The following is a 26889-nucleotide window of genomic DNA, read 5'->3' as shown; positions in this document are numbered from 1 at the left end:
AAATGAGAGCTCGCCGCGCCGAGAGGCACTAAGTGAGTCTTTGGCCGGCACAAATTAACTCGAAATTTCACTCCATTGAGGCCCCCGATGCCATCCCGGAATTTAATGGGAAAAAGAGCAAGTTCCCGCGATATAGACTACTTGATAGAGAATTTTGGTCCAAAAAAAATGGAATATTTTTTACTACTTTCCTCGAAGAATTGGGAAGCTATTAATAGGGAGGTTAAGCAAGTTTACACTGGAACTTCAGTACGCGCTTTCATCGTATTGCCAAATTAACTTGACGTTGCTGACGGTGAAACTTTTATTACGTTGAATGCTTTTAACCCCTTTATTAACTAAGTAGTTCCAAAAACAAGGTCGTCGTGTGTTGGAATTTGGTAGTTTTATTTGACAATTTGTTGGTGTTGCGCCCTGTTGGGTATCGGCGTTGCTTTTGAACGGCGTTTAAAAATATTTTTTTTATAATATTTAGTAAAGTAAACTTATAATGACAATATAATTTTATAATAATGAAATATTTTTGTAATAATGAAATAATTTTGTGATAATGAAATAATTTTGTAATAATAAAATACATTTTTAAAATGAAATAATTTTGTAATAATAAAATAAATTTTTAAAATGAAACAATTTTGGAATAAGAAAATAATTTTGTAATAATAAAATAATTTAGAAATAATAATACAATTTTGGAATAAGAAAATAATTTTGTAATAAGAAAATAATTTTGTAATAATAAAATAATTTTGTAATAATAAAATAATTTTGTAATAAGAAAATAATTTTGTAATAATAAAATAATTTTGTAATAATAAAATAATTTTGTAATAATAAATAATTTAAAAATAATAAAATAATAATATAATTTTGTAATAATAAATAATTTAAAAATAATAAAATAATAATATAATTTTGTAATAATAATATAATTTTGTAACAATAAAATAATTTTTTAATAATAAAATAATTTTGTAATAATAATATAATTTTGTAATAATAAAATAATTTTGTAATAATAAAATAATTTTGTAATAATAATATAATTTTGTAATAAGAAAATAATTTTGTAATAATAAAATAATTTAGAAATAATAATATAATTTTGTAATAAGAAAATAATTTTGTAATAAGAAAATAATTTTGTAATAAGAAAATAATTTTGTAATAAGAAAATAATTTTGTAATAATAATATAATTTTGTAATAAGAAAATAATTTTGTAATAAGAAAATAATTTTGTAATAAGAAAATAATTTTGTAATAATAAAATAATTTAGAAATAATAATATAATTTTGTAATAAGAAAATAATTTTGTAATAAGAAAATAATTTTGTAATAAGAAAATAATTTTGTAATAAGAAAATAATTTTGTAATAAGAAAATAATTTTGTAATAAGAAAATAATTTTGTAATAAGAAAATAATTTTGTAATAAGAAAATAAATTTTTAAAATGAAACAATTTTGTAATAAGAAAATAATTTTGTAATAAAATTTAATACAAATCACGAACCTTTTTCGAAATCTTTATATTTGTCTCATATTTGCCAAATATTTTCCCGTTATTCAGATTTTCCGTTACTTTGCATTATTTAGAAAAAACGTATCCTTGCTGTAAGATTTCTTTTTAAAAGAACAACAAAGTCTTTTATGGTGAACTTGACGCGCCCTTTTGTAGATAAAATATGGGATTTGTTCTTCTTTGACCTTTAGAGGATCGAGAGTGTCTCTACCTTTACCATTACGCGTCTATGGCAGCATTCAGCGATATTTGTCAGCCTTTATAGAGTTTTCTCCTGACATACGCGACGTTTCGAGTGTCATACTTATATACTCTTCGTACGAAGACATTGATTTGTGTCATTTTTATGGCAAACTTATATTTTTATAGCGCGTGAAATTGACATTTTCCAAAGGCCGTTATACTATTATAACTTTTACAAAGTTTCACACTTGTCATTATAGAGTGAGAATTCAAGATATACCTACCTGTTCAGTATTACGCAAAAAAAAGTAGTTTTATTATTAACTCCTTTGGAAATTGAGCGTTTTAATATAAAATTGAAATATAAAAGTTCAAAGTTTAACGTTTTGAAATATTCAGAACTCTTCGCTACCCGTAAGTAATTTTAAATCCAAATGAAATCTTGAAAAGCTAAGACTTTTTTCTGGATATAGATATTTTTACAATATGATTTTGCGGTGTATTTTCTATGTTTAGAAAAATATTAGAATTTTAAGCACGCTTTACGCGTTAATTAGAAATAACGTTGAGGATTTTTTATATTTGTTTTTAGGTTTCAGAGATAACTTTGGGATTTTATAAAATCAATTTTTAGGTTTCAGAGATAACTTTGGGATTTTATAAAATCAATTTTTAGGTTTCAGAGATAACTTTGGGATTTTCTAAAATCTATTGTTAGGTTTCAGAGATAACTTTGGGATTTTCTAAAATCTATTTTTAGGTTTCAGAGATAACTTTGGGATTTTCTAAAATCTATTTTTAGGTTTCAGAGATAACTTTGGGATTTTCTAAAATCTATTTTTAGGTTTCAGAGATAACTTTGGGATTTTCTAAAATCTATTTTTAGGTTTCAGAGATAACTTTGGGATTTTCTAAAATCTATTTTCATAAAGAGCTTTGGGATTTACCAAAGTTAATTTTCAGAAATTGTTTGGGATTTACTAAAGTAAATTTTCAGAATTAACTTTGGGATTATCTAAAATCAATTATCATAGCGAATTGTTGGATTTTGTAGATTTATTTTCATAGTTAACTCTAGGTTTTTATAAATTTATTTTCAAAGTAACCCCTGGGATTTTGTAAATTTATTTCCAAAGTAATCCCTGATATTTTTTAAATTTATTTCCAAAGTAACCCTTGGGATTTTGTTAATTTATTTTCAAAGTAACCCTTGAATTTTGTAAATCTAGTTTCAGAAAAAGCTATTGGACTTTAAAATTGATTTTTAAGATTTCTAAAAATCTATTTTTATGGAAAACTTCAAAATTTGGAATTTGATTTTAAATAAAAAAAAATCTATTTTCAGTACATTTCTGAACGCTACTAAGAAATAATTAATTTATGACTCAATTTGAATCTGATTATTACTTTAATTAGCACTGAATAAAAGTGATATAACACACAAAAAAAACCTGTCCCTAGAATCCACTTTATCACAATAATAAGAAAGTGTTTTCCCTTCAACAAAATTCAATATATCCGCTGCTTCTGTACGTACCTACACGTACTTGTCAAAGTCAAAGTTATTAAACTTCATTAAGCTCTTTACAGCGACTGCGCCCCAAAAAAATTGAAAAAGAAAAATCATAATTCATCTAACAGCGCACTCTAATCAAATCTGAAACCTTTATTAAAACAACAATATCTGTTTAGCCTTAATTCGGACTTAATTGCTTTGACTCGGGGTCCCCAGCTGTGATTTCTGACGCTTATACAAAAAAGAACAATTTTTTTCCTGATTCGCTTTATAAATATATACTGTTCGAACGCTGCTTCCATTATGCAAATTTTAACTTTTGACCTTCAGGGATTAGCGCTATAAATGGTAGTTCTGCGTTTATATTTCTTTTTTGGTGTAGTTAGCTTATTTATATTTTTCTCTTATAAAATGCGGTGGTTTTGAACGATTATTTTGGAACTTTTGTGCCGGGTTGCCGGTTTTGTTATTTTAAAATAGAAAAATCGATTTAGTTGTTCCAATCGGAAAATAGATTTTGTTTTAATTGAAATTTGATAAATAGATTTTGTTTCAATTGAAATCTGATAAATAGACTTTTAATTCAAATCTGAAAATAGATTTATTTGATTTAAATCTGGAAAAACAATTTATTTGATTAAAATCTGGAAAAAAGATTTATTTGAATAAAATCTGTAAAATTGATTTATTTTAATAAGATCTGGAAAAAAGATTTATTTTAATAAAATCTGGAATATAGATTTATTTTAATAAAATCTGGAATATAGATTTATTTTATTCAAATCTGTAAAAAAAAGATTTATTTGATTCAAATCTGGAAAATGAATTTATATGATTCAAATCTGGAAAATAGACTTATTTAATTAAAATCAGAAATATTTATTTATTTAGTTAAAATCAGAAATATTTATTTATTTAGTTAAAATCAGTATTATTTATTTATTAAGTTAAAATCATAAATATTTATTTCTTTAGTTAAAATCGGTAATATTTATTTATTAAGTTAAAATCATAAATATTTATTTCTTTATTTAATTAGTTGTTTGAAATCGGAAAGAGATTTATTATATTGAAATCGGAAAATATATTTCATTGATTAAATTCTGAATAATGTATTCATTTAATTAAAATTTAATTTTAATTTTGACAATATATTTCATTGATTAAATTCTGAAAAATGTATTCATTTAATTAAAATGTAATTTTAATTTTGACAATATATTTCATTGATTAAATTCTGAAAAATGTATTCATTTAATTAAAATGTAATTTTAATTTTGACAATATATCTTCTAAATTTAAATTTTCACAGCATATAATTTAAATATTTTAAAATTAACAGTATATAATTTCCATATTTTAAAATTAACAGTATGTAATTTCAATATTTTAAAATTAACAGTATATAATTTCAATATTTTAAAATTAACAGTATATAATTTCAATATTTTAATCTTTACAATATGTAATATTAATATTTTAATTTTATAGAAATAATATTTATAATTAATATTACATAATATATATATATATATATATATATATATATATATATATATATATATATATATATATATATATATAGATATAGAGTTAATATTTTATTTTTCAAAGTATATAGATTAATTATACAGTTAATATTTTAATTTTCTCAATGTATAATTTAATTATTTTAACTTTCTCAGTATAAAATTTTATTATTTTAATTTTCGTAAGGTTCAACATTCGATACATCATGGTTTTTCCAAACCAAATATTCATCAAATATAAATTTCACAAATAATTCACTCAATTTGTGTATTCGTAATCCCAACAAGAAATTGAACGTGATCAATCCTCTATTAAAAGGTCTTTGGTAAAAGTAGAAGAGCAACAGCTATCCCCTTCTCCATTTTAAATTCTAAGCCTTGCCACTTTCCGCCGCTAGGAGTCACTCTCGGCATAATGGGTGCGTTCCCGTTTCGGACATGGGCCATTCGAGACCAGGATAAGCTTTCTTAAAACCGCAACTGGAGTTATAGTCACCCGACAGCAGGTGCGATGTGGGGGAGGCTTGTCAAATTTAACTCCTTATATGACTCTTTTAGGAATAGTCTTAGGTATCGTGAGGACACCGAAAATACCTGCTTGAAAATGACACTGGATAAGCGACGTTTTAGACGTGTCGTTTACGCGGAGGACAGGGCCTTCTTTATAATGGCCGTCGACTTAGCCCGCATTTATTCTACGCAGGCTTTACCCGTTTCCCTAACATATACCTACACTATCGGGTAACGTTAAAATTAGTTACTACTCGATTCCCATATTATCTAGATAGCGTATTGGGAGGCTTCGCGAAGGGTACAACTTACTCGTATCGAAGGTGATTGTCGGCGTGACGTCAGCTTGTCTGTCGTTACGGCCTTCTTTATTGGGGTCATTGCGTCAGGGCGATTTAATGGTCGTAGAATGGGGCTAAAGGTGTACCGAGGCGAGCCGGTGTCAAGGTAGGAAGTGACCCCTAGCGGGAAATCGAGTTTTTAAACAGCGCCCTCTATGTCGTTATCTATAAAAGCAACGACAGCCGCGGTGTACCGGACACCCGTTACTGCGACTTTATTATCGTCTGCGTCTAATAAATTTAGAGGGCGCTTAAAGCTGCTAGTTTTCCGCAGTAGGCTGCGTTCGAATATGGCGTTTTCCTTTTTATTGGTTACCGGAAGTTCCGCTATATTGAATGTGTCACTTCCGTTCGGTTGAATTCTAAGGGGGGTGCTTAAGGGCGGTAGTTGTCTACTGCCGGCGGCGTTTGAATATTGCCGTTTCCTTGGGGGGTGGGGGGGGGGGGGGGGTTACGGAAGTTCCGCCATTTTGGATGGTTCACTTCCGTTCGGTTGATTTCTTCACATTTAAATATCTTAAATCTGTAAATTAGCTATTTTTCATGAAACTATTCATTGATTAAAAAGCTTCACGTTAATAGGAGGCATCGCCATATTGGATGTTTCACTTCCGTTTTGTGAAAAGCTTCCCAGGGGGTCAGAGTGGATAGCACTTTCTGAAAACTCGGAACGACTCCTTCTGTGCTGAGTTTGCAAGTGCTATACCCACTGGTTAAAGGGCTTCTTTGGTTTCCCCTTCCATAAAAACTTGTTTAGGTTAAAGGTAATAGTGAGTGTAGGGAGCTGTTGGCTCGCACGGCGTGAGGGGCTTGCTACCATCCTCCTACGCATTGTAACCCGGCCACCTGAATTAAGGGCTTTAAAAGTCGCTTGATGACTTAGGCCTAAGGTGGTGCCAAGGGTATTACCCTAGCTGATTATTATTATTATCCGATATTTTCAATTTGTAGCTTAGTTTGATTATTATATTATAGTATTGTGGAATTTAATAAAAAAAAATCGCTCACAACTTACCAGCAAGGCTGCCATATTGCATTTTTCACTTCCGTTCTTTGAGCGCACTTTTAAAATGATAGTATTCTTTGATTTGATAAACGGAGCTGTTTTAATACTACGTTTTTACCCAAATAAGAATGTAAAAATAGGTAACTTTCATTTAAAATTACTAACAAGAAAATGGTTAAGCAACCAGCTTGCCTTCCACACGTTAAACTATAACTTTCGACTCCTTTTAAAATTCCAAAAGTAAAAAAAAGAGACCTAGTCGTCTCTATATAAAATTTTAAACCCAACGCAGCCAAAAAAACACCATTAATATTCTAAAGTACCTCAGAAACCAGATCAAGTGAACACTAACTTCCTCGCCATCGATTCGAGCCTTTTCTTTTATGTGTTGAAAAAAAGTGTCCGAGTTGAGAATGTTCTTGGAAGAAAGCTTCGAGAAAGGCAGAGAATTCAGAATCTTCCTTTATCCCCAATTTTTGATATAAATTTCGAAATGAAAGTGAGGCCTCGAGACTTTAACCCAGTCAAGCTGCAAGGGCCATTTTACAGCGCCATCCAACGGATCGGACGGAGCGTGCCGTGAAAACAGTTCTTCTTTCTATTCAAACGAAACTAAAGTGTCTGAACGCTGGTTTTAATGAAATTGTTTTACTTTAGAACGGTCACTATTTTTTTTTTATACGGAATGGTCTATTTTTATCATTCGAATTGGGTTAAGAGATCCTGGCGTGGATTATGGAATCTTCCAGGGTCTTATGTATTTCGCGTAGCGTCACCTTGAGAATCCATTAACGATATTTTGATTGCACTAAAGAAATTTAACATTTTTTCGTCAAAATCGGTATTTTTATGGGTACTTCAATATATTCCGATTCCAAAATTACTTACAGGGCAATAAACATTTATAGCGAATGCTTTTATTACAAAGACGTTCTCGAAAGAAAGAAATAACGTTATTTAAAATCGTTTAGGCGTGCTTTCAACTCGAGGGCTACGGTTCCAACTGAATTTTAACACATTTTAGACATTTCGCTAAACCAGGATACACGATGAAAAGAAAAAAACGTGTTTGAACACATACTAAAACGCGAATTGTGTATGACTTGAGAATTGTCTAAACACAGATATTTGTTTTCGTGTACCCTGGTTTACCGCAAATAATTGCGTATCTTTGTTACAAGGCTTAGAACATCGTTGCCAGACGTCGATAATTTCGAGCTAATTTTAAGTGCGCTCGATATTTTCAATGGCGTACTTTAAAGCACGCATTATTCGATAATTCATCTTGTGCGTACGATAATGTACGATAATTTGAAAACTAGTTTGAACTGTGACTTTTAAACACAAGTTATCAATCGATCGATTTTAGAGTGTTATTCTCTTTTTTTCTCGCTCATGGCGCTAGTCTAGAACGATAGTAGAATCACCCAATTCCTCTATTAGAGGAAACGTGCTCGCTCTGAAGAGGTTTTCTCACTTGAAGCCTTTATTGTTTCATATTTAGTGATTCTTTTTTAAATGCACCCTTGATTAACATATAAACAACAATATCCGAGCTATAAATTAATTCTTTTCATTATAGTTTGGATATTTATTCAAATATAATTTCTTAATAATGTGGCACGTGGTTTTAGATTAATGAAAGGCGTTCTCGTTTAGTGAGATAATTCCATAAAAACCACTGTATTTCACACTACGTATAATACGTTGTTTGAAAAATGAGGGGAGGGAATTATGTATTGCCCGAAATTCCTGATAGTGTTGTTAATTTTCCGGAAAAATAAAATGCGGAAACATTTCCAGAAAATTTTCCGCAAATCGGAAAAATAAAAAATTGACACATAAATTACTTCTCAGGCGTTTTTAATGTTTAAACTTTTAATTTATATAAAATGTCTAATATCAGTAAACATACTACAAAACATTAATAGTGTTACATTTTTAATCAGTTTAAACTAGTTTAAAGGTCTAGTTTTACTTTTAGATTTAAAAAAATTAGGCAAAAATGCCTCTTCATTAAATTTGCAAACAATATATTAGACAAATCATGGAATGAAAACGTTTTTTATTTTTTCGGAAAAATATGGAAAATTTACCGAAAAAAAAGGAATAGGTCATTTTCCGGAAAATTTTCCGACCTACAACACTACAAAATTCCAATATATCGCCAGTTTTCACACGATAATCTATTTCTGAAATCGATAAGTTTTTGGCTCTGGTACGATAATTTGAGTTTCGAGAACTGGCAACGCTGGTTGAGAATCTTTTTAATTTAAAACGGTACCTACGATTTGTAACACGCACGTTGCTTGAAATAGAAATTACCATAAATCTTTCTCGATTTGTTAAGCTGCAAATTTGTAATAATAATAATAATCAGCTAGGCTAATACCCATGGTACCACCTTAGGTCCAAGTCATCAAGCGGCTTTTCAAGCCATTAATTCAGGTGGCCGGATTACAATGCGTAGGAGGGTGGTGGCAAGCCCTTCATGCCACGCGAGCCAACAGCTCCCTACTCTAATATTCAAAATTCAATATTCAATATTCAATATTTGTATGTAAATCAGGGTTGTTTGATTTAAGTAAAGTTGATTTAAATCGCGATTTTAATCAAATGATTTTTTTTTTAAAAATCGTTGATTTAAATCTGTTCGTATAAAAGATTTTTTAAAAGGTATTAAATTTCCATAAATGAGAGATTTACTATTGAATTATTATATTTTAGACCAATTTGGTCATTATATTACACTATCACCTATCACACCGATAATACTCTTCTACCACGATCCCTTCCCCACCTCAATTTTGTTTTTTTGAAAATAATGGACTCTCCCAACCGGGAAAGTTTTAGTTTTACTTCTTAAGGTTACTCCTGTGATACAAATATACTTATTTCTTGGAATAAATATTTTTTTGACATGATAAAACTGTCTACTATTGAATATTATTTATGCAAAAATAATAATTATATCAATAAGCTTATATATTGCTTTTAAAAAGTGACAAAAACATAAAAATTAATAAAAAATCAAAAAAATCGATTAAAATAAAAAAAATCTGATTTTAATAAAAAAAATCAACAACCCTGATGTAAATACTATATAATAATAATAATAATAATAATAATAATAATAATAATAATAATCAGCTAGGCTAATACCCAAGGCACCACCTTAGGCCTAAGTCGTCAAGCGACTTTTGAAGCCGTTAATTCAGGTGGCCGGGTTACAATGCGTAGGAGGGTGGTGGCAAGCCCTGCATGCCATGTGTTCGAGCCAACAGCTCCCTACACTAACTATTACCGTTAACCTCAACTAGTTTTTATGGAAGGGGAAACCGAAGATGTCGGGGGGAAAACCCCTTAAACCAGTGGGGAGAGAACTTGCAAACTCAACGCGGAAGGAGTAGTTCCGAGTTTTCATCCAGTGCCACAAGCTGGGATCGAACCCGGCTCCTCTTGCTGCGAGGTGAAAGTGCTAACCACTCCGCCACCCCACTTCGTATGTATTAGGGCGGGGGCTTGTAATTCCGGACACAATTCAAATATATATTGAATCATGATTCGTACACTAATTTGTCACTTTGTGTGCAATATTTGATAGCGTATTACGATGTTTCAGCTTTAGATCGTCATTTTATTCAATTTCGAGTGGAAAACACCGTGAATTTAGGAAGGAATTACCTTTTTTCCTTAAGCCAGAAAACAGACGACCTACCCCAAGAGGGGCGCGTATCGCTGGTAGTGATTTTCAATTTATTGATTTAAGAGTGCGCCATCTCACGGAAAGTAGTGGCAGTTTTGAAGGTACAAAGACGCGCACGTGGGTCTGTTTTATTTTTATTTCGCGCGTTATTTTCTGTTTGCTGCAAAAAAAGCCATATCTCTTTTGATACACTTTGTTTTTGAGGTTGATGCCAGACCACTGGCTTCTAAATCAGGACAAGCTATCTGAAATAATAAATTACAAATCCGAAAAATCATAGGTAGGCATAAATGCCAGTAATTTCTTGGAAAATAACGTAAAACGTTTTTCTAAACGGCTGCCTGTGGTCTTTTTAGCAGATAAAATCTGGTTAGCAGACGACAAAATCCGATTTACTCCTTGACACCTCGTTTTCAGAAGGAGTAAAAAGAGTAGCCCTAATACTCCGGAACAAGCGAATAGTTGATGGGGCGGAGTAATTCTCATCCCCGGAACAGGCGAATAAAAAGAGTTAAAAAGAGTACAATTTAGGCCTAGAACTGGCGAAAAGAAACCACGTACTAGATGGCACCAATTTTATTCGATTAATTCGGTTATTCTCCCAGCCTTACTTTTAAGTAATTGTATTTAAAAATAATGTTTAAAGTGTTGGTTGCACGAAAAATCGATAGTAATAAAAACGAATTAATGCGGGCTTGTTTTGAAGCCCAGGACGTTCTCTTTCCAAAAATTTCATTGTCGAAACAAATTTCCAAGCCTAAGTGTATTAACTTTGAGTCCGAAACTGACCTTTTTCGCGCCCCAAAATCCTGAAATTTTCGGCGAATTTTCTCCAACGTAGCATGAGCAATTTGGGGCAAATCAAAGCTGTAGTTTTATTCCTAAAATAGAAGGAACTGAAGTGGAGGGATTCGGTTTACTTGTAGAAGTTTTAAAACCAGAGGTTTTTAATCATAATATTAGGCTTATTATCGAAATAAAAAATATTTTTTTTTACGCGCGCGCTACGCGGCACGCACGATTCGACGTTTTAAGAAGAATTTACAAGGAGCCTTCGGTTTCATATCGTTTTTCTACTACGTAGGCTTGTGTATGCCTATTTCAATTACTACCGAGTAGGACTTTTTCCTGGGTGTTATATCAACCTGCTTTTAATCCCAGATGTAAAGAAATGTATTACAGACAATTAGCCAATGATACGCTTCGCATTTTCTGACGTCATGGGTGCCGAGAAGTCGGGAAATTCGTCGAAAAAATCGATTTCCACCATTTCGACTTCTTTTTATAATAATTCAAAGACCACTTAACCGATTTTGATGAAATTTTCTGTACTTGCTATAAAATGTTTGCTCTTTCTAATGAACCATTAATTAGCCATAGCTAAAATTTCGTGCAACCAACACTTTAAGGGGAGCGACCATCTTGAATTTTTGTTTGAATAATTTTCTTCGGCAAGCATTATTTCAAAAACCAGTAAGACCAAATAATCCAATATCCTTTTGAAAAATCGTCAAGAATGAAAAAAAAAAACTTATTATTGTTGCAAGAATTTTTATCAACTGTCTGGTTTGTACCTGCGTGGTCGTATTTCTGATATCAACAAATCGAAATATTTCGTGTACCATATTAAAGGGGTTATGAACCCCTAAAAATACGTCTGTTAAAAAACGTCGAGAGTAAATACACGAGTTACGCTTAAAAAATGCCTTGAAAATGCTAAATATTTAAGACGTATTTCTGAATACGTTATTTCGCCTTCCTAACCTCTCTCTCTTTCGTTTCGCTTTATAGAATACGAAAATCTAATTTCGGTCGAGCAAAAAGTTTTATTTGCGAGAAGATATTTAGGGTAATAAAATAAAGCTCTCAATGGAGTACCGCAACTCCGAACGTGTAAGAAAGCCTTGTAGAAGGTGGGGGAGATACGCGTACGTAAGTTGCGAAACAACGCGATGTTTTATGTTTCTTGTTTCAGGTCCATTTAAATTTTTAGAGCTTTTATCTTGTCGTGTTTTCGGAGCTGAGCCTAACACGCGTTAAAGATATTAGCGAGGTTAAGCGAATCTTTCGTATACGTTTAAACGGAAACTTCGGGAAGGCTTCGAGGCGTGTGGAACGACAAGTCTCTCAATATTCGGATATTCCAAAAGGCTCCGTTTAAAAAGATTGCCTACGTGCTATTAAATTGAATTGCTTCGGATAGATTTTCGATTTTTCAAAGATAGCACTGAATTTCGGTGCTTCGGAATATTGTAACCGCTCTGTTTACTCCTAAATTTTATTAGGTTATAATTCGATTATTTATGTTAGGATATACACGCTAAAACCTATAATGGGGGTATTTTTCAGAATAATGCGTAATTTTTGTACTTTATATCACGGTTGGCAAATTTTTTATTTAAAAAAAAATCAAATATATCGTTTTTTTTAATTTAAATCGGATTTTTATTGATTTTTTTTATTTATTTGATTTTAATTAAAATTTCAAGGATTTATATAGTTTAGTATCATAATTTTACCTAAAACAAATATGTTTTAATTTTTATAGACTAATATGTATAATGAATTTATTAAATTTAAGCTAATAATCATATAGAAGTTTTTATTTTTTAGGCCTAAGGTGGTGCCTTGGGTATTAGCCTAGCTGATTATTATTATTATTATTATTATTATTATATTTAAACCTAAATTATAGCAATTGGCGAGGTTTTTTCTTTTTCAAAAATACTATATAAATATTGATTTAATCAATGATTTTTTTGAATAAAATCATTGATTTAAATCGTGATTAAAATCAAGTTGATTTAAATCAGCCAACCCTGCTTTATATAAAACAAGTTAGTTTCAGTGTTATCTTTAACCACACAATTTAGTTGAAAAATTGTTATTTTTTATATCAGTAGATGGCGTATTAAATGCATTTTTTAATATGGGTGACGTCATCGTAAGCTTAGAATTCGTTGTCGAAATTATCATCTGTAATCTCATGATTTTTTGAAAAATATAGCTATTTTAATTGCAATAGATGGAAGTTTCAAATTGGTGTTCGTTATCGTAAGTTTAGCATTTGTTTTCGAAATTAACCTAATTAATATCCGGATTCAACTCAAAAAGGTCATTTTTAATTTAAAAAAAATTTAATTTTTATTGTGTTTTTGTTAAAATCAACATAATTCATCTAATGATTAATTTAAAAATAGTTAATTTGAATTCCATTAGATGGTGTTACCAATGTAATTTTTAATTGGTTTACGTCATTGTAAGCTTAGCATTTGTTTTTAAAATAAATATAATTAATTTCACGATTAATTGCGAAATAATTACTTTTAATTCCACCAGATGGAGCTACAAATTTTATTTTAATCGTAATGATAACTTGTTTGAAAATTAACTATCATTTTCGCGATTCAAGGCAAAATAGTTATTTTTAATTTCAATTCATGGCGCTAGAAGTGTAATTTTTAATTGGTTTACAAAAAACAATATTTGGTAGTTAAGTTTCGTAATCTTAGCATAGTGGGCTGTTTCATATCCAGCGTAACTGTTTAAAAAAAATTAAATACCTTAAATGGTTATCAGTTGCTTATACTGATAAAAAATAGTACACCGTGTATTGTCAATTTGAATTACAATCCCTGATATCCTTATCAGAAACGCCTTTTTTAATAAATTTTATTATGCCAATATCAAGAGTTCCAGATGGCGGCCATGGTTCAAAGCGATTATCGACGCCTCCAAGAATAACTGAGGTGTGCGCCTTAAATCTACTTACCCATTCTCAAAACATTTATCAGACAATGCTTGGAAATTTCGTAAATTCAATTTTCAATGAGATAATAGAGAAGTTAAGTTAGTGGTTTAAAACGTGAACCGGAGAACTTATGGTTCTCAGAATGGAGCTACAGGTTTTAGAGGGTCTATTATCGCGGCCAATTTGGCAGATAGCGTTATTTTCGATATTGCAAAATAGCGTACATCCCCCTTTTGATAGAACCCAACAGCTTTTTTCTCACTGATTAGATAAAAACTTTCCAATTTCTTTTGCAACGTTCATTGTTTATAGAGGGATGGTATTTCGTAGGCGAGTATTTGCTCTCTGGCTATTGTGTTTGGTGCTTTTTAAAGATACGTTTGACTTTATCGTGCCTGTGATCGTGATTTCGTTGTCAGGTTTGTTTGTACTTCCTATTATATTGGGGACGTTCAGTAACGCCAATCTGGGAAAATTCGGTTTTTACTTCATGTTTGCTGGTCGTCATAATTATGACGTTGGAAGTGACTGAACGGTGTTATTTCTAGTCAGCGCGGTTTTTAAAGATGGTGGCTATGAATAAATATTATTTTCAATAATTAATGACGAAATTGTTGACGACAATATTCTTTATTGTTGCAACGATCAGTCTTTTATTTAAAACGCGAAAACGGTCATTGCAGTAGCAGAGGTATTCCAATTAAATGATAAGATGAAAAAATTAGCGAAAAAGTAGATTAGTCCATAGAAAAGGGATAATAAAGCTAAACCCTAAACAAATTTGAAGAAATTTAAAAAAACTTACTAGTAGCTCGTACCGATAGGTCTTCGAGCTAACAAAAAGACGCGAAACTCGGATCAAATAGATCTTCGAGTGAAAAAACTAAATTAAATTAAATAAAATAGCCAGAAATTACAACCGTAGACCGGTTTCGTCCTATTTGGACTCATAGTAATCTCATAGGTAACTAGAATGCTGCCGTGTAACTGGCAAATGGGCCAAACGCCGTGGCAGACGATAGCCAGATCTCAGCCAATCAGAGCTCAAAGAGTGGTTCTGCCAAGAATTTAATGTGTCCAGAGAGAATGACGTCATCTATCTCCCGCTGTAGTAGCGGATCCAAGGAGGATTATTATCCTCCTTGGCGGAACCACTCTACGGCCTCTCATTGGCTGAAGGTTCAAGGCGAACTGGCGTCAAGCTCGGCCGTAGGCGGCAGCATTCTAGTTACCTATGAGATTTCTATGTTTGGACTCGTCAGTACCGTGCGGGAAATCTGGCTTGCGATTATAACACTGAAAAGAGAAACTAAGCCTAAACATTAAAAATTTCAAAACGAGTTGCCTGGCAACGGAAAGTCTTTTAACTTAACAATTAAATGATAGGCGTTTGACCAAACCAATAGAATTGTTCATTAAAACTACAGTTGTATAATTTTAACTCCTCCGCCAGTTTCACTGTAAACACAGACACGTTTGACGTCAAGACATAAACCTTCTCTTCAAGATGGAAACGTGAAAAATCGTGCAGTAACAAAATGTTGGCATCGATTACTCATCGATGTTTTTGATGAGCGTTACTGAACGTACCCATTGTTTGCTGTAGCGTAGGAGTATTTTCGTACGGTGGGCATATCAAAACGTACCTTTTACGAAAATGTCAAAATAATTCTAATATATTTATGTGTTTTAAGGTGGTGTATATACAGGGTGTTCAAAAGGTTATGCAAAAATTTGAAGGAGTTGTAGGGGGTGAGTTGAGAAGTATGCCGGTTTTTTCGCCATTTTCCTACGATGAGTGAAAAGAGCGCCAGAGAGCTTCGAAGTGTGGCCTACTATCCCCTGGAAGTAGGCTGCAACAAGCGCAAAACCAAGCAGCAGGGAAACGCGAACATTAAGGTTTGGGTTCGTGTGATAAGTAAAAAGGACTTTGTAAACAAATCGAGGTGACCAGCGTAAAAAAGTAAACTTAAACAGTATTTAAAGTCCCCTGCTGTTGGCTCGTGTGGCTTGCAGGGCTTGCCAAAACCCTCCTACGCATTGTAACCCGGCCACGTGAATTAAAGGCTTTAAAGGTCGCTCGATGACTTGGGCCTAAGGTGGTGCCTTGAGTATTAGCCTAGCTGATTATTATTATTATTATTAACTCCTTAACATTTTTGCATAACCTTTTGAAACACCCTATATATAGGTGATAATTGAGGGATTTCAAAATTTCGTCTTCTATGCAATGACGGTTAAGATTTCAACTCTTCAATGTCCACTTAGCGGCCGACGCCAAAAGTTTAAAAAACAGTTGGATTTTCTTCTGCTAAATAACAGATCGTTGGCCGCTAAGAGGATCTATGCGTGAATAAATTTAGTAGGTTTATTTACCATAAGTTACTTTAATAATCAGAAGTAAGACAACTGTAGTTTTGTACATATGTTTGGTCTCAAATCTATTTTCACCACTGGCAAATAAGTATAAGGTTTTAGAAAATAGGCGAGTTAAGCTTGTCTATTGAGAACGTGCAGTATTGTAGACTTATTATTATCTTATTGGATGCATACTGTTTTACCTAAACACAGGGCCTAAAATAGTGGGCAGTTCTAAAACTCGTATTTGCAGTTCTAAAATTGGATTTGGCCAGTGATATTAAACGTGAATTTATCGCTAAAAACTATGAAAAATTTAAAATGATTGATTTCTTTCCGGTACATATCGACAAACGCAGCCAAGTTTGCTGAACGAAGTTACTTATTTACAGCCCTTTTTTCTCCCAAAATTTTGTTAACATATTCGTCTGCTATAAATTCTGAATTCCAACTGCTTTTATAGCTCATTGAAATGATGTTTTTGGGGGTTTAGTTTGTATATAGTTATATTTTTTTGGGCAGATTTAAGCAATCCTTATTTTAGCCCTAGCCTAAACGTTATCCGTACGCGTTTCAAACGCGAGCTTAACTAATGTAATAAATATTCCGGAAATTTGTAGTTTAATTTTTTTCTATTAGGTAGCCTGAAATTGCGAAATTCAAATTTCCGGGCAGATAAACGTTATTATTATTATTATTTTAATTCGCGAAGTCACCACCACGTAGCGTTGTTTGGATTTTTTGCGCTTCACTGCGAAAATCTGATGGAAACAATCACCGAATTTAATTTTTACTAAAGAAGGCTTTGGCCACGATGAAAACCATTTGATCTTATCAAAAGTAGCATAAGACCCAAAAGTGTGTGCCTATTAAAATTTCTAGTGAGACCTAGTCACACAATAGACTACATAACCTACTAGTTAGGAATAGTACTAGCAACATTTTATTTAGTCTATAGTCTGGCGCGATTATCTCTCTTCGACGCGGATTTCTTTGAGCGCGATTTCCCGCCAAATCGCGGATGGTTACACCGTATCACGGCATAATATTTACCGAATTGATTACTTCGCTTAAAAGAGTAAAATGTAAAAATTACACCGCGTAGGAACATTTTTTTCCCGATGAAATAGTATTAGAAAATAAATATATGGCGATCTTTGCACCGCACTATTTTCTCTTATCAAAGAACCTGCGTACGAGGGGTAAGACAGTCTCAGATAATCTGTACACTGAGTTGGTGCATTTAGCACTGTAAAAGGTACATGTTTTCAAGGGTTCGCGAGTTCCATTTAGCACTGGCAAAGGTACGGCAGTGTACACCGAGTTCGAAGAGTGTCTTACCCCTCGCCTGCGTAAGTCCATTTCAACCGAATAACAATAGCAAGGTAGGTAGTTGAAAAACTTGTTGAGGTTAACGGTAAGTGTAGGGAGCTGTTGGCTCGTGTGGCATGAAGGCGCCACCACCCTCCTACGAATTGTAGCCCGGCCACCTGAATTAATGGCTTTAAAAGTCACTTGATCACTTGGGCCTAAGGTGGTGCCTTGGGTATTAGCCTAGCTGATGATGATTATTATTATAATAATCGAGGAGATCGACATTCTTAAAAATTCCGTACACTCTAGAGAAAAATCTTGAAATCCACTTGAAAATCCTGAAATCTGGGCAAAAATCAGTTCCATAATTTCGAAATCAATCTAAAAAAAACAGAAACCGACGTGAAAATTAGTTTCTGATTTCTGAAATATTTTTGAGATTCAAAATACCGTACACAAAATTAACAATTTTCAGACCCCACGAGTTGAATACTTTCACGTAGTAGATATATTATTTACTTTTGCTATTATGTTTATATATTTTCAATTATTTTCTTTAATAGACCTTTCCATAAAAGGTTCGTTACGGTAAGAGGTGAAGGAAAAATGTTTTTTTGCAAGGATGATTTAAATCAACGTTATATATATTACTCCTTGTTTTTACCATCGCTCGACTCTTTCTTGAGCTCGGTATGTCGTCTGCTACCGAGTGTAAGTATTTACAAAACACGGCGGATTAAATGAATTCAAGTGATATTAATAAATTTGTTATATCAAATGTTGAAAGTATAAAAGTATTTCGATTACTTAACTAGTGATTACTTAACTATTTTAAATATTTAAAATAAAGAAAAATTTAGCAGGTTTTCGATGATGTTTAACAGTTAATGTGTATAGCCTTGGTAACTAAGGCTTAACATTTAATTGACAGCCACAATAGTGTATCAGGTAAAGATTGTTGTTTATCATAAAATACTAGCTAAAAAAATCTCTAAATATTAACAATACTTTCACAGAGTTGATATGAGTATTGCAATAATAATTCGTTTAATTAGTATCGAAAATAAATTAAAATCAGTTTGAACTCCGAAGTCACTAAGCCTAACCCGAGCTCCGTGTAAAATATTTGGGTAAAATCTTACCGGAAAATGCTAAAAGTACGGCCAACTTTTTGTTTAGTTTTAGCGAAATTGGTGGTGGGTGACGTAGAAAAAAACAGTGAGAGCACGTAGAAATATTTATTATGAACTACAAAATAGCATTATATCATTTCGAAAACTAAAAGTACTTTATGCAAAACCACAAATAGCAATAAATATAAATCTTGATAAATATAACGCTTCCGGTCTTAATTGAAGCACGTGTTTTGTTTGTACAGAGGTACGATATCGGATTTATCTACGTACTGAAGTCAGCGGATTGCGATAATTTCCGTAGTTGTTTCAACTGTCGCGATTACATACCATATGTTGTACTTGTAGATCGCGCTCATACATATGTATAGATTTTAGTTTTACTTTTACTTCGCATGCGCGTTATTTGACTCAAAACTCGAGGTAGTAAGTCCTCCTGTCATATTTGGAAGAGTTGTATTTCGTTGCAGTTGACAAGCTTGAAGTCTGTGAAAATCCACTTTGCCTTTTGCCCTCGCCAGTTTACTCTTAAATTATTCATTAATTCTCAATTTTTGGAAATGCGAGTCGCGCGGACTTTGTAACGGTCTAAATTCGTGTATCCTCTTTTTGGTTATTTTGGTAAAGTCGTTTCAGAAGTGCCACGTTCCCCTTGTTTGGATAAAGGAGTTATTTGTTTCGGGGTTTTTATTGATTGCTGTGGCTCGTTCGATTCTTCTAGCGACGGTAATTGTTTGGATTTTATCGATTTTAATTTTAATTGCTTACCTGGTTTTTCTAATTTCGTTCGACCGTATTTTTTGGTTTATTAAATGTTATATCTAATTATTGGTCGTATACGCCATTTTTGATCTAATCGTGTGGTTGGTTACCCAATTATTAAGATTTTTGTTCGAGTGGTCGTGTACCCAATTATTAAGATTTTTGTTCTAGTGGTCATTTACCCAATTATTAAGATTTTTGTTCGAGTGGTCGTGTACCCAATTATTAAGATTTTTGTTCCGAGTGGTCGTGTACCCAATTATTAAGATTTTTGTTCGAGTCTGGTCGTGTACCCAATTATTAAGATTTTTGTTCGAGTGTTCGTTTACCCAATTATTAAGATTTTTGTTCGAGTGGTCGTGTACCCAATTATTAAGATTTTTGTTCGAGTGGTCGTTTACCCAATTATTAAGATTTTTGTTCTAGTGGCCGTGTACCTAATTTTGACCTAATATAGTTGTCTATTACCCAATTTAGTAGACCCTTTCGAGTGCTCGCGTCAGTGGCGTAACTAAGAACTCCACCCCCCCCCCCCCCCGCGAAAAATGACTCGGACCCCTTTTAAATACCACCGATTTTAATCATAAACGTTTGGGGGCCTTACCGCGCCGCGGTGTCTGCGGGGGCGCTATTTACGCCACTGGCTCGCGTGCTTAATTTCAGACATTCTCTAGTGGTCGTGTACCTAGCTCGTGTACTTAATTTTAGACTTTTTAGAAAGGTCGTGTACTTAATTTTACACCTTTTCAAGTGGTCGTGCGTTTAATATTAGACCTTTTCGAGAGATCACGTACTTAATTTAAGACCTTACCGAGGGGTCGTGTACTTAATTTGAGACCTTTTCCAGTAGTCGAGTACTTAATTTGAGACCTTTTCCAGTAGTCGAGTACTTAATTTGAGACCTTTTCCAGTAGTCGAGTACTTAATTTGAGACCTTTTCCAGTAGTCGAGTACTTAATTTGAGACCTTTTCCAGTAGTCGAGTACTTAATTTGAGACCTTTTCCAGTAGTCGAGTACTTAATTTGAGACCTTTTCCAGTAGTCGAGTACTTAATTTGAGACCTTTTCCAGTAGTCGAGTACTTAATTTGAGACCTTTTCCAGTAGTCGAGTACTTAATTTGAGACCTTTTCCAGTAGTCGAGTACTTAATTTGAGACCTTTTCCAGTAGTCGAGTACTTAATTTTAGACCTTTTCCAGTAGTCGAGTACTTAATTTTAGACCTTTTCCAGTAGTCGAGTACTTAATTTTAGACCTTTTCCAGTAGTCGAGTACTTAATTTGAAACCTTTTCCAGTAGTCGAGTACTTAATTTTAGACCTTTCCGAAAGTTCGTGTAAGAGACTTTTTCGATCTTATAGAATGGTCCTTCTTGAGTGGTCGTTTACTTAACTTATGCTAGTTAACGTTTACCCAATTATTCACCTAAAATGTGGTTGTTTACCGACTGTTTGACTAAATGAGAATGGTCGTTTACCCAATTTATAGACCTTTTCGAGTGATCGTTTAACCAATTTATAGACCTTTTCGAGTGATCGTTTACCCAATTTATAGACCTTTTCGGGTGATCGTTTACCCAATTTATAGACCTTTTCGAGTGGTCGTCTACCCAATTTATAGACCTTTTCGAGTGGTCGTCAACCCAATTTATGAACCTTTTCGAGTGATCGTTTACCCAATTTTTGACCCCCACAGCCCATTAACGCACCATCTCAACCAAAGTGAATACCCCATGCAAAACAGAGCCAATTCGTAGCGTTATAAATAAAGTCAGTCAACAAAAAGCATGTCGGACATCGAACCAGACGAAAGCACCTCTCACGACGAAGACAATTTAGACGAAAAGCAACTTAGTGACCATGAACTGGGAGCTGTGGGAGAGTCCTTACCGCCTTCCGATCCGAAGTTAAACCCCCACCCCGACATCTCGGATCGCGTGCAAATCGGCATCAACTTGTACCTGCGACAACTGAACACGGAAATGACCGTCGAAGATCTGATCGCCGTTCTGGGCAAATTCGGGAAATTAACCCACTTAAAGTTGATCAACGATCACAACGGGAAGTCCAGAGGCGTCGCCTTCGCCCATTTCCAGACCGAACCAGAGACCATCTTGGCTCGTTCCCGTCTGCACAACCAGGTTCTGGCAGAGAGGAAAATTCAAGCGGAAGTGGTACGAACCAATTTTGGTATCGTTTTGCACATCTCCAACTTGGATACGAAAATAGGTGAGACCTCGGAGATTCAGTTCTTTTTGCATTCATTCTGTTAATCGACTTTAACTGACCAGAGATAATTGGTTTGCGAAACCTCATCACTCGATCCAAATAGATCTTAATAGCTAATCTAGGATCTATTAATCGATAAAAGGAGTCGATTTTTGATATTAACTATAGTCTACTTGCATTTTCAATTCGGTAAGGCTATACCGCTCGACTAATTTCTATGCAGTGTTTGATCGATTGGTTTTACAAGTCGTTAGTCGACTTAAGCCTATGCTGGTGACTTGGGTATTAGAATTTCAGAATTTCAGAATTTAATTATTTTTAAGCTGTGTTAATTAGCTATTATTATTATTATTAATGTTAATTTTCTATTCCTTTTAAACGAGCTATGTCCTATTTTGAGCGATTAAATAGCCATTTAAATAAAGTAATCGGTTATTGCGGTTTTATTTGGGTGGTGAAGACTAAAATTTCGATCTCTACATAACAGCTAGGAATTTCGGTTCGAATTATTCGAATTTAAATTGTCGATATAACATATTGTTGGAGAAACCGAGAATGAATTTCCTACTACTTCGGGAGAAGGGCTTTGTTGAGGCGATCGCTACTGATGCTTCCCACCAACCACGTGGCTCCTCCTACTAAAACAATCAAATGGCATCTCATTGGTTCCCTAAAGTTGCCTTTTTCTCGTACTTCTCTCTCCCGCTCTCGTACCGGGAGTTACCTAGACCATGGTGCCCTTGGATCGTGCCAACATAGTCATTGTCTCTAACCCGAGGTGATAATCACCGATTTTGTACACCTCTATGTAACTTGAAAAACCTGCGAGGGAAAAGTTGCGATGGGCTTTCGTTTTGCCATGGCAACCGAAAACGTTTTTGACAACATGATTTGGAATTATTTCCATTGAAAATAACATGGGAATCTGAAGCATTCTAAGGGTCCCCCAATTGACCAAATTGCATTTAAACTTGATTAAATTAAATTTTTAAAATCAATGCAAATTTTTTTAACGTTTTTGAAATTTTCAAAATTTTTAATTTTTTAAAAGGATTCAGATTCCCATGTTATTTTCAATGGAAAAATCCCAAATCATGTTGTCAAAAACGTTTTCGGTTGCCATGGCAAAAGGAAAGCCCGTCGCAACTTTTCCCTTGCAGATTTTTCTAGTTACATGGAGGTGTACATTATACCCGACTTTGAACAAAATCGGTGATTATCACCTAGGGTCGTCTCCTTGTAAGTAGAAAGAAATACGTTCTTGAAGAAACTTCGGGAGAAAAACTTCTTTAATCTCGCAAATCTGTACCATTAGGAAAGAAAAAATTGTGTCAATTCTTCGTGGAATTCGGTCGCATCGTCGAAGCGGAAATCATACGCAACGGGGTGTACAAATTGGGAGTGGTTCACTTCGCCAACCCCAACAACGCCATTGACGCCATGGTGGCCATGCACGGCGCCCAGCTCAATTCCACCACCGTCAGTGTCGACATCGCCCCGTTGACCAAACCCATTCAACCCACCGTGGTACCGACGCTGATCCCAACCCCGTTAGGTTTGATTCCGGGTCCTTGGGTGACGGTACCAAATGTCGCCGTTCCAAACGCGCCAACAGAGAGAATCAAAAAGAACCAAAAACACAAAAAGTCACAGTTCGATAAACTCTGGTTCGATGAGCTCGAAATCGAGGACTATGTCCCGGAACCTTTGACGGCGGACATGTTGAAAGGGAAGAGTTGGCAACGGCAGAAGCTGATGTTCGGAGAACGGTTGTACCCTCTGGTTGAAAAATGGCAACGCAGATACGTCGAATGCATCGTGGGCTTGCTGATTGTCAAGTCCAACGAGGACTTGTGGAAAATGCTGCGGGACGAGGAGTATCTCAAGAACGAAGTTGAGCACGCTTACAAACATTTTCAAAGGATATTTATTTATCGAGTCAACTTGCTAGAGTGATACTTACGAAGGCTTTCATTTCAATTTTTGTACCGCAATTTTAAATAACGAAATATTCGAAAATATGTAAAGTGTATATTTTATAAAATAATTTTTTAAATTTACATTGTCTTTTGGATATTTGGAAATTTCTTATTCTTTATTTTTTTAAATGGTGATGATGTCAAATGTAAAAGGTTTAGACAACACCGTCTTAAGTATAAGCATGAGGGGTCCCCACTAAAGTCTACCAAAGAGTTTTAGTTGTAAAATAAGCAGAACGTTTCTGCTTAGATGAGCGATAAATGAAGTAGAGTCTTTTGACCAAACGCATATTTTCGTCGTGTACCCGGTTTTACTAGAAAGAAACAACATATTCGATCAATAAAATCAGAGTTGTGGATTACATAACTAGCATGAAAAGTTTGTCCAGTTACTGTTAACGTTCCCACAAGCAGGGTAAATGCCCTTAAAGGGCACCAAATGAACATCTTAAAAAAGGTTCTTAGTTTATCTTTAGCCCCCTCCACGGTTTTATTTCTATGCGTCTTTTTAAAGAAAGTGTTTTATTAAAAAGCAAGGTACGTTAAACCTTGACGAAGGTCAAAATATCGACCCGAAAAAATGGGGTAGAATTGTAAAAACGCATTGCATAGAAATTAAACCAGGGGGAGGGGGGGGGGGGGTAAATTGTAGTAAACCAAAAACCCGTTTTTCGAAATCAGTTGAAGAGCCCTATTTTTAAAAACTCTGGAATAAAATAATTTTTAAAATTGAAAAATACTTCCATGTGTAATTCTTTTATTTTCTTAAAATGAATATGTTTATTTTAGTTTATCTTATGTTACGCTTTTCGTGTTTTATCTCTTCTCAGTACAATATTGCAGTAGGCACATTGATAAATTAGAACTTTAGAAGACGAGACTGAGAATATTCCTGGTCGTGTGAATCGGCTCTTACTCTATCGTGTAACTTGACACTATATCGCATCTTCAAGAAATGGACCAGGTTAATCTCTACATTAGCAACTTGGACCGTGAAATCGACGTAGAGCAACTGAAGAAGGAATTCCAACCTTTTGGAAGCGTCATCAGTGCTGTTGTGCTCCGGGATGGCGAGGGTGCGTCCAAAGGTTTGGGCTTCGTTCGCTACGCAACACCCAAGCAAGCCCACAAGGCAATTGCCAAAATGGACGGCCGGAAACTGGCCTCCAAAAATATTTCCGTGGCTCTTGCCCAAAACCAACCCAAAACGAAGAGTCACGCCCCGTCTCTCCAACAAATTGATTCCTTACTGAAAGAAAAGAAGACAGTTCAACTACTTCCAAGTGCAAGCGCAGGAACTACCAGTTCGAATGTAGTTTCATATATTGCAAGTGCCGGAGCTACCAGTTTGAAAGTAGTTTCGACAGTGGCAAGCACCGGCACTACCAATTCCAAAGTAGTTTTACCTATTGCAAGTGTTGGAACTACCAGTTCGAAAGTAGTTTCATTTATTTCAAGCAGCGGCACTACCAGTTCGAAAGTAGTTTCATTTATTTCAAGCAGTGGCACTACCAGTTCAGAAGTAGTTCATTTAAGCGCCGGCACTACCAGTTCCAAAGTAGTATCCCCAACTAAAATGAATATATCAACACTTCTCAGTACTAACACATCGAAGCTAAACGCCCCAACTATTCTGGGTGAACCGCAATCTAGTTCAAATTCAGATACTGACCTTTCAACTCGAGACGAAAGTCAACGTGACAAGGAAGAGCTGAGTGACCGCCTGTTCGAACTGATAAATCACTTTTACACCAAACTTTCCAAGCAAATAACAAACATACTTCTCGAGCGCGACACGGACGAGTTGGAACGAATGTTGAGCGACCATTCGCTCTTGCAAACGAGAGTGGAAGAAGTGGTGGCAACTCTGCAGCAACAGACCAGCCCAGAAATAGACAAGGACACGATTAGAGGCCAAATACATCCCTTAATTCGCGATTGGTACCCCGATATAGCCGATAAAATAACCGATATTATCATGGAATTCGATAAAACAAAGTTACACAGCATGCTTAAAAACCCTAACTTGTTGCAATTTCACGTGGACATGATCGCCAGTCTGGCCAACTCTAGCAGTAGGCTTAGGCTGCGCAGGACTTAGCCTACTTCCCAACCCACTTGGAGGGCCTGAATAGGTACTATTCACCTCAATGTTTGCGGCCCACGCAAAGCAGAGGCTGCGAAATTGAAGATAAAACAAATAAAACTGTTTAATGAAAATCCCTATGAAGTTTGGTCAATTGTTAAAAATATCTTGTCTACTCTAAATTATCAAAATTAAAAATAACGATTTTTAAGTTAAAGCAAACAAGTTGAACGATATTGTAAATGAAATGAAAGCAATATATTTTGACCGTTGTAACAAGTTGATTAGGATAACATAAAGTTTTTAAACTTGGGAAGGTCCTTCAATTCCAAGAATTTAGTCACTTTAATTTCAAAACACATTAATAGTTTTTGTTAACAGCTTGATAATTAATACTTTTCGGAAAGACTTTTGGAAAAACACTTACAACCCTTTAAATCGCACTTTATATGATTTATATTTATATTCCAAATATCTTATTAACAACTATGATAAATCTTATCTGGGAAATAAGGGTTGATAAAAAGATGGTTTTTTTTTGTCAGCCTAAAACTCCAGCTGACGTTTTAATTATATAAAAAAAACGAACTACTTTAGTTACGCAATAAAAATTTAAACAAAAATTATAAAATTACAAGCACGAACCATTTCGCACTCTGTTTAGGTCTAATTCGTCTTAATTACATTTTTATTACGTAACTAAAGTATTTCGATTTTATTTTATTTAATTTTATTATCATATGACGTTAAAATTGTTTGATTCCACAATCTATTTTCATTATATTTTAAGTAACTTATTTTTTTTAAAATATACACATATTATCAGAAGTACACACAAAGGTCATACGAATTTATGCATAATATCAAAAGTACATAGGAATTTCTAAGTATGAACTCGCTTTTTTAGCGATCTAAATATGTAAAATTATGATAACCCAGTTAATTTTGTGAAGACTACTTTTAATT

At 33.9% G+C, this 26889-nt stretch overlaps 2 protein-coding genes across 5 annotated transcripts in view; both read left to right on the top strand.

The window, feature by feature from the left end:
* Window positions 1–26889, top strand: part of LOC149962227 (metabotropic glutamate receptor-like) — a 331639-nt gene that overhangs the window by 26095 nt on the left and 278655 nt on the right. The gene's annotated exons all lie outside the window — the stretch shown is intronic.
* On the top strand, window positions 17791–23918 carry LOC149962228 (uncharacterized). Of its 2 annotated transcripts, none has more exons than XM_090167489.1 (3): window positions 17791–17808; window positions 21326–21858; window positions 23174–23918. In XM_090167489.1, the coding sequence occupies exons 2-3, from the start codon at window positions 21417–21419 to the stop codon at window positions 23812–23814; spliced, it is 1083 nt and encodes a 360-aa protein (XP_090023615.1). In that variant the 5' UTR covers window positions 17791–17808; window positions 21326–21416; the 3' UTR covers window positions 23815–23918. The 2 variants fall into 2 exon arrangements, with proteins under 2 accessions (XP_090023615.1, XP_090023614.1); XM_090167488.1 differs by lacking the exon at window positions 17791–17808 and adding an exon at window positions 19282–19596.

Source organism: Leiobunum rupestre, chromosome 1, assembly GCF_980474605.1.
Source record: "Leiobunum rupestre chromosome 1, qqLeiRupe1.1.hap1, whole genome shotgun sequence".
Lineage (NCBI taxonomy): Eukaryota > Metazoa > Arthropoda > Arachnida > Opiliones > Sclerosomatidae > Leiobunum > Leiobunum rupestre.
Note: the sequence above shows the minus strand (reverse complement) of the source record. Positions and strands in the feature narration are given on the sequence as shown.